General features: G+C 27.0%; 1 protein-coding gene across 6 annotated transcripts in view; it reads right to left on the minus strand.

Moving 5' to 3' along the window:
* Positions 1-643: 643 nt before the first annotated feature.
* The window catches only part of LOC112681637 (organic cation transporter protein-like), a 77,098-nt gene continuing 64,455 nt past the window's right edge, over positions 644-13,286 (minus strand). For 4 of the 6 annotated variants that reach the window (XM_025551887.1, XM_025551888.1, XM_025551890.1 and 1 more), the window contains exons 4-14: positions 7,301-7,572; positions 5,488-5,655; positions 5,308-5,411; positions 4,349-4,503; positions 4,113-4,281; positions 3,917-4,046; positions 2,520-2,709; positions 2,156-2,284; positions 1,249-1,433; positions 1,045-1,178; positions 644-982 (exon numbers count right to left, since the gene is read on the minus strand). In XM_025551887.1, the coding sequence (XP_025407672.1) occupies positions 907-982; positions 1,045-1,178; positions 1,249-1,433; positions 2,156-2,284; positions 2,520-2,709; positions 3,917-4,046; positions 4,113-4,281; positions 4,349-4,503; positions 5,308-5,411; positions 5,488-5,655; positions 7,301-7,572 (1,712 nt within the window). In that variant the 3' untranslated portion in view covers positions 644-906. The remainder of the gene's footprint in view (positions 983-1,044; positions 1,179-1,248; positions 1,434-2,155; positions 2,285-2,519; positions 2,710-3,916; positions 4,047-4,112; positions 4,282-4,348; positions 4,504-5,307; positions 5,412-5,487; positions 5,656-7,300; positions 7,573-13,286) is intronic. The other 2 variants (XM_025551891.1, XM_025551892.1) reach the window with 1 other exon arrangement.

Consider the following 13,286-nt stretch of genomic DNA (forward strand, 5'->3'; position numbering starts at 1 on the left):
TTTACACTCAACTATTCAAAGTGTCTTAGAAACTATTTTTATCGAAGCACCTATTGCACAGGTACATATTTTAAATGTGTTTTCTATATTTATTTAACTTCATTAGTTGTAAAAACCTTATAAATTTATTTTTTATACTTGATTTGTTTTAATTTTATTTCCATTGAACAATTGTTGTTTTTATTTAAATTAATTAGTATACTACAATTTTTATGATATTTAAAAATTAAACAAGTGAATTCCATAATCTAATATAAAAAAATTAAACATTGTAATCAATATCTAAGTATATTTATATTAAGTCTTGGTCAATTATTGCTATATCATAATATTTAAGGTTAACTTAATTGGTAAAATCTTATAAATCAAACAAATATATTAATATTTAACGTTTTGTATACTATAAGATTAACAAAATCATAAATAAAAAAATATTTATATTTATTGTAATCTTTAAGTTAATTATTCTAATACATTTAAAATACATACACAATATTATAGTCTTATTAATATAAATATATACATTTTATAATATTAATTAAAGTAAAATACTAAATATAAATAACATTTATATATATTTGATATCTGATGTAATATTAACCATAGGAAATAATTTGTATAAAAAAAAACCATAACGAAATCTGTCATAATTTTAACAAGAACTTAAAATCTTAATTAATCAACTATAATTAATATTTGTATAAATCTATATTAACATAATATAATTTATCGGTGTAGTACTTTCGTCAACTTATTGATCAACTATGTTTTTAAATATATTTATCACAGAAAAATGTCGAATGAATAAAATAAAGTTAGCTTTTTAAAACACTCATAAAAACGTAATAAAAGATTAGGAAGACAAATGAATAAGCAATTAGCTGCATAATGGATATGATAAGGTTATTATTTTTCGGGTTGCGTGATCGGTACGTTACTACTAATTGTATCGATGTATTTTTTCTGTGCATTGTTAGATATGCTAAAATAAAAAAAGAAACAATATGATAATCTTCATCATTACTATAAGAATTATTAACCTACCTAATACATTCTTCCACTTCTTCTAGTGTATCAGAAAGGTGATTGCCTGTCTCCGGTAACATAAGTACAGATAATCCGCCGATGACACTAACTATTCCCAGTACCATTAATGGTAAAACAGAACTAAACGATGACTGAAACAAATGATAGTTGCAATCAAGGCACATTTCTATTTTTCACGTGTCCTTTTTTTTTTGTACTTACAAGATCCCAAAGGTACGGAACCATGATAAGCGCGATTCCGGCTGGTATATTGGAAGTTCCTACTCCTAAATTCCTTATGACCGTTGGAAACAATTCAGCCGTGTACAATGGCATAATGACATTTGCCGAGGATACCGAAAATTTACCGGCCATCACCAATGATAGCGAAACCCATTTTTCCGTATCTATAAGGAGAAGCATTCAATTGGCTGCATTCGAATTGGGTCCCGAATTAAAAACCACTACACTAGTTGGGTCCCAAATTGTTTTAGGTACTACACTAGTTGGATTTCGAATTATTTTAGGTACTACACTAGTTGGGTCTTGGATTTTTATAGGTATTACACTAGTTCCTGAATATTTTTTGGTAAGTACTATATTATATTAACATTTTCCTCCCCATTTTAACAGGCATAGATAGTCATCTATGATATATTTAAACCACAGGTATGGTTAAAATGTTTTTTATAGATTTTTTTTTGATTTTTTAGTTTCTTTTCCATTATTTTTTGTTTATATTATATAATGATTTTAACATTTTTAATATTTTTACCAACAGAATTCTAATAATTTATATTTTAATGGAAAAAAAATTAAAAAAAAAAAAAATCTATAAAAAACATTTTTAACCATACCTCTGGTCTAAATAGATCATAGGCAGTCCTAAGTCTGTTAAAATGGCAAGGAAAATGTTAGTATAATGTAGCACTCACCAAAAAACATTCAGGAACTAGTGTAATACCTAAAATAATTCAGGACCCAACTAGTGTAGTACCTATAAAAATACGGGACTCAACTAGTACACTACCTGTGATTAGCCCCTAGTACTCGGGACCCAACTCGGATGCTCCGGTTCAATTAACTGTGTATCGAGCAACATAATGAAAAACAATAAATCAATAAATACCTGATGGTATAATTGTAGTAAACAGGCACGCTATTCCTCCAGCTACCATGGTGATGCATAAAGGTAATCTTCGACCCATTTTGAGCAATATCACTACGCTGATCAGTATTGATGGAATCTCGACCAAACCTAAAAATTAAAAATCTGAAGTTAAAGTACATTCGCTGATACCTTAAATCGATATTGAATCGCATAACATAATATTATTGTGTATACGTTTAATGATTCATCATAATTTAAAATTATATATCGATAGTATAACCTATTTCTATAATACAATATTAAAAAATAAATTATACATTACATTATACTATATTACAAGATTAAGCTATGACTATTGTGTCAATTACTGTTTTTAAATTACCAGATATTATAGTATTAACGTAAATATTTCCACCGATGTTGGATAGATTAAGTACAAGACCATAGTATACTAGGTACAGACTGAACCAAAGTATATATAAAACAAGTGAAATTTTCCTTATATTTTTGGTTCGGAACAAATCTGAGACTCGAACTTTAGGTTTGCCATTAATCTCGAATTTGCTAATACTCTGAAAAAAAATACAGTCAATGAAATGCTAAATCTAACTATCATTTAAATATATATTGTAACTAAATTCAAAAATATTATGTTTGCATTTAGCTTTTTAAATATATCAAGTCTTACAGTCATTAAATTTATCACATTTAGAATGTGTCGATTTGTTTTAATAATGTACTGCAATTTTAATAACCTGTTGATATTATAATAGTTATAACAGATCTCGATTAACATCTTGTCTCTGAGTCTAGATGATTCAATAGTAAATCAATGATATATTAACTTTCGAGCTCATTTCCAAACTACTAATTACGTGAATGAGTCTTTAGTGGTAAAATTTGAATTTTTTCGATTACAGGATATTTTGCGTAAAATTTAGTAATTGATAAATTAGTTTAAGTCACAATGTTCAAAATATTAACAGACCAAATAATATAAGGTTAGTTGTGATGGATACAGCTTAAAAGGAAAATACTGAAAGTTCTAGAATGTTCCCCTGCAGTTCTTAACTAGATATATCACTTTATAATTAAATAAAGATATTTCAAGTTTTCCACTCTAGATGAATTTGTTTCTCGTAACCACTGATTAATATCAATCCCACGCAAACAGTTCTATTTTAACTAAAATAAAAGTTTTAAATTAAAATAATGTTTATAAAAATAAGTTTCAGTTCGTCTGATCGTATGAATTTAAAGTCAAATCGTTTTTGACTTTAAATTTTTGAGACACTGTTAATCACGTTCGGCGTATTCTTTTCCGATATAGAATCTTTAAATCGGCTTTTAACTTACAACTTCAGTACAGGTTTTAATTAACAACCTTGAGTAAGTTCATGTAATGGTTAAGTAACCTATAACTATCTAAACTACGATACGGTCTACGAAGGAAATCATTTTAAACAATAATTTAAAGCGTTCAGTTCAGTGACCGCATCAGAACAATTTTTCCATCATCTCCTGTGAAAATTTTGATATTCATTATATATTATTAAGATAAGCTATTTTAAGAATACAACTATATTATAAGCAAAATAATTTTTAATTTATTAAGTTCACAAAACTATAGGCAGTTAACTGTAAATACAATGAATACCCAATACACAAGTTCTTCAAAACATTCAAGTTTGTTGTTAGAATTTTTAATACTTACACAGAATTAATTTTAAAGCTTGCATACAATATGTTCGTATGTTTTATAATTTAATGTTTACTTACTTGATTGAGAATTTTATCTATATTAGCTGGTAATGGATTGTTATTGATTTTAGAGGCCTTAATTAAAACTTCCTTGGTCTCTTCGACTTTACCCATGGCCAATAACCACCTCGGTGATTCTGGTATAAACCTAGTAATTTATATTATTAGAGTTGATTTTTACCATGCTTCTATTTATAATTATATATTTGCATACCAATGTAAAACCAAAAAAAATACTGCGGGCAATGTAACACACCACTGCAACAACCTCCATCCTCTACATATGTATGCAATGCCGGAAATAATTATATAGCTCATCGGTACTGGGAGCAAATAAAGTACCCCTGCAATTGTTAACCATTTACCGCCGACCAGTTCCATACCTATGAACAATAAAAATCAGTGATTAATTTATTTTCGAAGTTATAAGATCGCCAACGAAATACTTACACAACACAAAACCGCTAAAGACAATGCTCACACAGACGAATCCCAATATAAATCTTAATACCATATACAATTCAAACCAAGGACAAATGGCAACTAAAATACCGAGAGTCAACTGCATAATTAAAGAAGCCATTAACGTCTTTTTTCTACCAAATCTGCAAGTATAAGACAATACATGTATTAAGTAAATTGTGCATATATTTATACAAAATAATATATTATGTTTTATCATTTAAAGAACGTAGTATACCTATAGTAAAGTGATTAATTTAGTGTAAACTCAATTGAATTCTCAATTAAATTTACTTCAAATCGATAAGTTTATTATCATCTAATTTATAAGATATTTCTGTTTAATAGATAATAATACTTTATCTAATTTATATATTTCCAACAATTATGGGTATTATAAATAATAGTTATCCAAGTATTGTGATGTTTAAACGAATTGTACAGGCCATCGAACAAAGAATAAGGATATTTAACTACATTTTTTAGATGCAAAGAAAATAGTATGAAAAAATAAAGAGAATTATGAACTCTGCACTCTGATATGTTATAAAATTCTCCATTTCGTTAATCCATTAATTATACTTGCAAAATTAATACGTGTAAGTAAAACAACTATGAAATAACATTACTTACAATTTACTGAATAATAATAATATTAATGCAGTATAAATTAGGTAATATATCTATCTTAGGAATGAATAATTTAAACGCAATATTAAAATATACGTTCTTTGAGTTTAAACAAAAACATCAACTGCAGTAGGTAAGTATGTGAATATTTTAATGAATTTCGTTACCAGGGTTTAACAGTATTGTAATCAGTTCATCCAAATAATTTTCATAATCCTTTTAAAAGTTTGTACCCTTTTTGTAGAATTATAAGAGATTACTGTATGAATAGTTGTGTTCGCTCGTTAATGTTTTAAAGTTGTCGACATTTGGCTTACCTGTCAGATACGAGACCGGAAAAGAAACCTCCAAAAGCTACACCCATCAAAAACATCATCTCGGCAAAGTTTTTTAATTCTTTCCGGTCGCAAACCAGATTCCACTGTAAACACAATACATTTTAAATTAAATAACAACTATAATTTGTTAGTAATTTTTTAATTGCTGTTAAAAATTACTTCAGAAATTATCGTATCCCCGAACTCTGATGTATTGAATTGCCACGAATTACACATTTTAATCTTATCATTCTGTGTGTTCCTTTTTAATAATTCTTCATAACTATTGTTTTCAAGTAGAATTTCGTAATTCAAATCACGATAAGAACAAGAGTCGTATGGTGAAGTCTAAATAAAAAATTTAAGTAACGTTTAGTAAACGGTAAATTAAAATAAAATCATCACCATTTATTAAACTCGTATGACTTTTTTATATCGTATAATTTTATTAGTAAAATAAAACGTGCAAACAGTAAAATATAATTTTGATAAATATCTTTACAGTCGTGTATTAAACATACTAAACAATTTATAATTTAAAACGAATTAATAATATATTAAATATTCATAGAGTAATAATCCATAAATGGAAATATATGTTTATAATATGCATTTACTGTTTCAATAACATTATGAAGTAATATTCAAGGATATTGACATCACAGGCTTCAACAATTTCAGTTTTTTCTAATAGGTACGTACAATTAAATAATACTATCTAAAATTCAACTCCATTCTATACTATGCAAATTATATTTACAATTACAAAATTTAATTTGTTTGAAATTTAAATTTATATAATAAAAAGTGTGTAGTTTTGTAATACATATATATATACATAAACTATATCTTAACGAATTAATATTTTGAATTTCATTTAGTGCTTACAACATAATTTTGATAAGTATAATATTATTGTTACTTTTGTTTTCCATAAAAAATAATCATTATTCGATTAAAAGTAAAATAAATGTAATAAATATAATAAACTTTTTCTTATTAATTCCACTAAACTTAAATGATACCATTAATTATGTTTATGTCGTGCATTATCAGATCTAATTGAAATTTAATTTTTAAATAATTTTTTATGCCTATAGCTGCTACAACGTAATAATTTATAAAAATAATATATATTACACAAATAAGTTTTTGATATTATTATAATTTATATGTAATAATAACACATGCACTTAAGTTAAAAATTAGTTTTTAAATTATATCCTTAAGTTTATAAATTGGTGATTAATTATTTATGGTTTACGCCATCCGTGGCGTATTAATGACTTATTCATCTTGGTAGTCCTACTTTTAATGAAACTTTAAACTTTCAATAAAATTAACATAACCAACATTTCTGACTCACATCAAGTTTGATTCCGCTGGATAAAATTTTACAGCAAATATCTTTATTTCTTTATAAATGATAAATTTAATTATTTACTCTTTGAACATAAATATAGTAAATAGAAAATCATATTAACTCAGTTTAAAGAATTATCATAGTACATTTTTATTTATCTGTCCTTTCAAGATTATTCAACATTTAAATTTATGATTACTTCAATTTTTTTTATTTATGAATATAGCTTTTTTAATAAAAAATATCATCAAAGAGATAACAAAAAATCTATACGTATCTCTGATAATCTTTATCAATACATTTATTACTACTTAAAATTAAAAGTGTAAAAATTATTTTTATTTTTGACACATTATTTATGTTGGTGTTGATTTGTTTTTCATATAATACAACTTAAAACTATGCCGATCGCTAAACCATAATATACAACATGCATTCAATAATAAACATTTCGTTCGGCGTTATTATACGTAATTCACTTGATTATACAATAAAGTTTAAAATGTAGAACAAATGTAGAACTACACCCGTATTACGTAATTTAAATCATAATATATATTTTGTAAAATGTCATTCTTTATTCACGATTTTCCTGTACTCCCTCCCATAATAATTTCATTTGTGCTTTACCTTGGTCGACGACACACTGAATACGCCACTTAAATTCTTCCATTGGTCCACAGATATATGGTGCAGCACGCCCGGCGGTGGCGTACACCAGAAGTCTGTGTCTGCCCCCTGGAACGTTAATACGAATATATGCCAGGTACAAGGCAAGTTCAACAAGGACAAAATCAAAGTAAGGATGGCTTGCCATCGGCCAAATTCTCCGATCGCCATAGACACTGGATCATCGTATGTTTTCTCCGTCCGTTGATCATCTTTGAAAACTCCAACGTTACCTGAAAGATGAAAAATAAAAAAAATTAAATATTAACTTCAGGTTCAACAAAAAATTTTATTTTCAACGTAATAGCCTACACGTCATGCGAAATGCTAACTGATTGGACACCGCAAGTAAACCACAATAATGTATTGAAATACATATACAAGAAATCGTTTCTTTCCTATCAATGCCAATTAATATCAAAATAATGAATGTTTTTTAAATATGAATACAATTCAATAGTATTATTATATACTATTCTTGAATAATATTTTAATGTTCAATCCAGTAGACGATAAACTACATTTTAAATGTATTTAATTTTATTTCGAGCAGGCAAAACGGACGAGCCTGACGTATCGCTAAGAATGATACAATTTTATGCATTCATTTAGTACAATATAATATAAATAGATGCTGAAAAATGACAGGTTACTCATTGAAAAACAAAATTCAATGCAATGATAAATAATAATGTTGGTGTTTACCTCATCGAACAACAAATGATCCAAATGATCTACAATTATTAAACAACACATGATATTTTCTCTGTATTTTATCGCATTTAAAACCACATTTATTAATCGACAGCAGGAAACAATAATACTGTAATAGTCCTTGAACGGTATGGAATTGCCATCGACATACATGTGTATGTGTGTGTCTGTGTGTTTGTGCGTGGAGAGAAGAAATTGTAATATATCGACAAACGCGGGGGTCCTTCTATGCGAACGTATACGCCGAGGATACAGAACAGAATAAAAATTAACTTCCGGACGTGTTTAGCCGGTACTGCATTAGATCCCGTTTACAAGCATCACAAATTACGACCGTAGTCGTTGCTGCCATTGCATCAATCACGAGCACCGAATGAAAGCGAAATTCGTTCTGAGTGTTTAAATTCTAATCGACTGACCGCCACCCATAAGTAATAGAAAACTGGATAAGATATCGATACTATTACTATTATCGCATGAACGTTTAGTATTGAGTTTTCGAGGTTACATTATATTTATATATATATATGTACATATATAAGATATTCGTTTACATTGAAACAGTTATCTATATACTCTCATAATAAATATTTTATTTATCACACTCATGAAATGTTAATGCTGTCTCTGCCGCGAAAAGAGTGTCAACATAAACACTATCTCTCCTATTAGATCGCATATTTGTTAAAGGGCAGATGGACAGTAGCGATGACTGAATCGCTTCTAACAATCATTTTTTTCTGATGCCATACGGTTTCATATTTGTCATTAATGTTAAATTACAGTTTGCATATTTTAATACTTGTTAAATATATTATATGCATGTACAATGCAATAAAAACGATGTATCATAAAAAATATCATAATACATGTAATAAATGTTATTAAGAAATCTACCTATCAAATTATGCGTCTATACTTAAAAATTTGTATTCAAAAACTTATAATTATACATTATTCAAATGAGAAGATAAAGCAGAGTCCACCCCTATAATGTTATTTGGGTCTTAATATAATCATCTCCTCGGACGAGCTTTAGACGTGCCACTGGTCTCGTGCTAAATCTATGTCTGTAACGTTAAGTTTCGTTAGCTTTTATCGATTTCAAACCGATTACGGGTGTTTCACTGTTTGCCATAACGTCCGTTGATCGTGCACGGCTAAAAATAATTCGCCTTCGGAGAAACATTTTTTGTTACTGCGATTGTTCGTAAACGTATTAGCCGTACACATAACATTTAAGTACGTACACATATTAAACGTCATATAATACCATGGTACCAAGGATAAAGTTCTTGATGTGTGCTTATGTATCTGTATATACATATACATACATACACGACCGATCTAGGTATATCGCACACTGCATACGTAATATTATAAATTGATTACATCTTTATACCTCTCTTCTTTCTCGCTCATTCTCTCGACCTCCGTTATTGCGTTCAGAAATACGTAGGCACACCATATATACAGATTGTGTACTCCATAACAGATCTGTGCGAATGTGTGTTATACATTTGAATAAAATATCGTTTTTCAATCGACTCCTTATTAAGCACCAACGTCTAACCAATTTGACAGCGGTATCTGTTGAGCTCAAAATGTCGAATGTGTATCGCGACGATCGTATTTGTTTATAATTATTTCAAAAAAAGTTTCGAACAATGATATAACATCTTAAGTGACATATTAACCGAGGTCCCATGATGTCAACATACACTAAAAAAAAATAAAAAGCTTTCTTATCAAATTTCATCAAACGTCTGTAATGTTTTTTTTTTTTGGTGTAATTTAATTGGTATGTAATAAGCAGTACCTATAGTATAGTTTTATTTGTTTACATTTGAGAGCAGTGTTTATTCATCATCACAATATTCGAAAAATTAATTTTAACGAATATCAGTGTATGAGATGTACATGTGTTTGTAAATACTCGCGATGGTAAAATTCGATGTGATGAATTTTAAACTTAAAAATATTTATTATATATTTAAAGAATAATCGACGGGGCCGAATCGTCTGAATTCTTAACATTCAATAAAATAACTCAGTGTTAGCTTTGTACAGAAAGCCATTAACTTGAACCATAAAACATAAAATTACTCATTTTGTCAAAAAAAATACAAACGGTTGCTGGACACAATTCTATATTATTTCAAAACGTTTTTTTTTTCACTTTTTTTCACTTTTAACAATATAAAACTGTAAAGAAAATTTAAAAATTACCGGAAAAAAATATCTCTTACATCCAATTACCAATTTTTAATTTATACTGTAAGAAACATTTGATATCAATATACAAAGAATACAAAACTTTGAACAAAAAAAAAAAAAGAAGGGGAAAAATTTAGAAAGACATTATTCTAGAACATTATTTTAATTTAAAATATATCAAGTGTAAATGAAATATACAAACCTGCTTTCCATTGATATAAGTAAAATAATATATGGTACAATTTTATAGTATACCATCTAGTTAAGATAAAAATATAACATTAGCTTAAAAACAAATATTATAAAATACGATTCGTATATGAAAATCAAACTAGTATATACACATATAAACTAGGGATGAGGTATCACGTCATCGTTTTGATCATTGTGTGACTAATAATTATTTACACTTATTTGTCTAAAATTTAAAGAACGACCCAAAATTTAAAAAAAAAAATTAGTTACACCTGTAAAAAGTTTTAAATACGAGTATGTCACTGAAGATTGACATGATATTGACCAATAGTGATGATAAATTAAAAGATAGATTTTAGCCGCATCTATTACGCAAACCAATTTTAGATTATATGTTTTATACAAATATACTATACAGTCAACAAGCACCTAAGCTTCAATCCTATAATACATTCTATATAATTATACCAAACTCGTACGTCGATTTCATAATTCCCTGAACGTATAGTTATTCGGTTAAATATTAGCTACACAATGGGTTTTTTTTTTTTTTGTAATAATTTAACTTCCAACATAGAGATTTTTAATGAAATTAAAAACAAACGATATATAATTATTTTTATGAATAGACCTATTAAAATTATAAATATTGTATATCGCCTAGTTACTATTCTGCTGTAAAGAAGCTTACGACTGACCACTCTTGCGTGTAAAAAAGTATAACATCGCTGAATTAAGTGAATAAATATCGCTTTAAAATATGTTCAGCTAGAAACTTATGCAAATTTAATGAAATTAACTCTATATAATGTAAATTTGTTTTTATCGAATTGGCGATCGGGAAACTCATGACATTTTAATTTTATCTCTAACAATAATAACTATACCCGGGAAATTTCAAAAAATATTATTATAGAAACATCGTCGTCATTATTCGTTCAAACTTCAGAGTCATGGCTATTTATCATTATTTTTTTTTTAAATACGTGGACCGTGAAATTTGCAAGGAAATAAAAGCATAATTTTCCATGTATAATTGCATGTGTAACCACTTTCGAACTTTATACATTTTTTAGCCAATTTAATAAAATATTAGCATATGACCTCGACTCTTATTCATTTGGATAATTGTTTTCCACAGTCCGGGATTTTACGTATAAAATTCATATTAAAATGTATTTAACGTTCCATTCTAAGATATTTAAATAAAACACACGTCATTTTTTTCGCACTGAAGATTCTAGTATGATTGAAATACTGCTACAAACCCGTCTTTTAAAAAAAAAATAATTATCCTTAAGATTATTTGATTCACTCATAAGCTAATAATAGTAACGTTGCTGAATAAAAATAATCGAACAACAGTGTTCGTGTGGGGAAAATTTAAATTATATTGGTATATAAGGTGTGTGGAAACAATGAAGTGATCGGAATCAAAAATCGATTAAAAAGGAACTTGGCTGTTCAAAACCAATTCAAATTTTTTGGAAAAATTCATTTATTCGTCATATTTTTTATTTTTCTAGCCATATTCTGTGTTAGTATAATAGTATACATATTAGTTAATAATCTGTGTTTATTTCTCAAATGGTTGAAATAAACCTTTTTTTAAATATTTACTGTTCTAAACAGCATTAATTTCTTATTAAATTCTTTGCAGTAGTTAGAAACTAACGCCAATGAAATAAATTCCAAGAACAAAACGGTAAGAAAATATAAGTAAACTTGTACTAAATACTTGTTAAGATGGAATATTTTAAGTATTTGAATAAACTTAACATTATTTTGAATCGGTTTTCAAATGCGTTAATTTATATATTTGAACTTTATTACTGTTCCTCGCTGAAAGTGTAAGTGATGAAGTTCTGTTGGATAATTATTTTGGTACATAGTATTTTCACAAAAAAATCTCGTTTTTAACATTAACAAACAATTTTTCCTTCTTTTAATAATAATACTATTTACTAGAAAATCAAACAATTTGTAAGAGATATTTTCTTTTCTTTAATTTTTTTCTTTTTTGCCACAGATCAAAAGGACGTAATTCCTACATAAATCATATAGACTATTAATAAACGTTCTGCAACAAAAATCGATTTACAGACATATTGCACGAACTTCGTTGGGATATTTCTAAATTAAACTTCAGAAACAACAAAATGAAATCTACTGCATCCGTGTAATCCCGAAATATAGAAGGGTTCCGAAATTGGTTTCAAGTGTTTTTCTTTTATTTTTTTCCAGTCCTTCAAATTTTCGTTTGCACCCCACGTATTATTTTGTAGGGTTTATTATTTCGCTATACAATATTTTCAAACATCTTATTGATAAGTTGAATTTAATAATAAACATTATATTTTTTTATTTTTTCAATGTATACTCAAGACCCTTAGATTCTCGTATAGCTAATTCAGAAACTGAATTTCATATTATTTTAAAAACTTTAAAGTGGGTAAGTGTATATATTTCATAATCATTTTAAAAATAATGAGTTTGGTAAATTTTATACGTGAATACTTATAATTTAAGACCAATGCAAATTCATTATTCTTTTTAGGTGTTTCTTAATAATTTAATACCTGGTATTTTTTTTTATCATTATTATTATTATTATTTAAGTTAAATATTAATAAATTACTTATCTCCAATTTTAGAAAATAATACTGCCTATGAATCTAAAAATGTAATTAAAAAATAGAAATTGTTGCTTAATATATTATGTATAATATTCAAAAACAAATATGAAACATAATATTTTTATATTTTTAGTTAAAAAAAAACACGAATAAGAATTATTTTATATAAACAAATCATATCATTC

The sequence above is a fragment of the Sipha flava genome, unplaced genomic scaffold (assembly GCF_003268045.1).
Source record: "Sipha flava isolate LNK unplaced genomic scaffold, YSA_version1 193_pilon_pilon, whole genome shotgun sequence".
NCBI classification, from domain to species: Eukaryota; Metazoa; Arthropoda; class Insecta; order Hemiptera; family Aphididae; genus Sipha; species Sipha flava.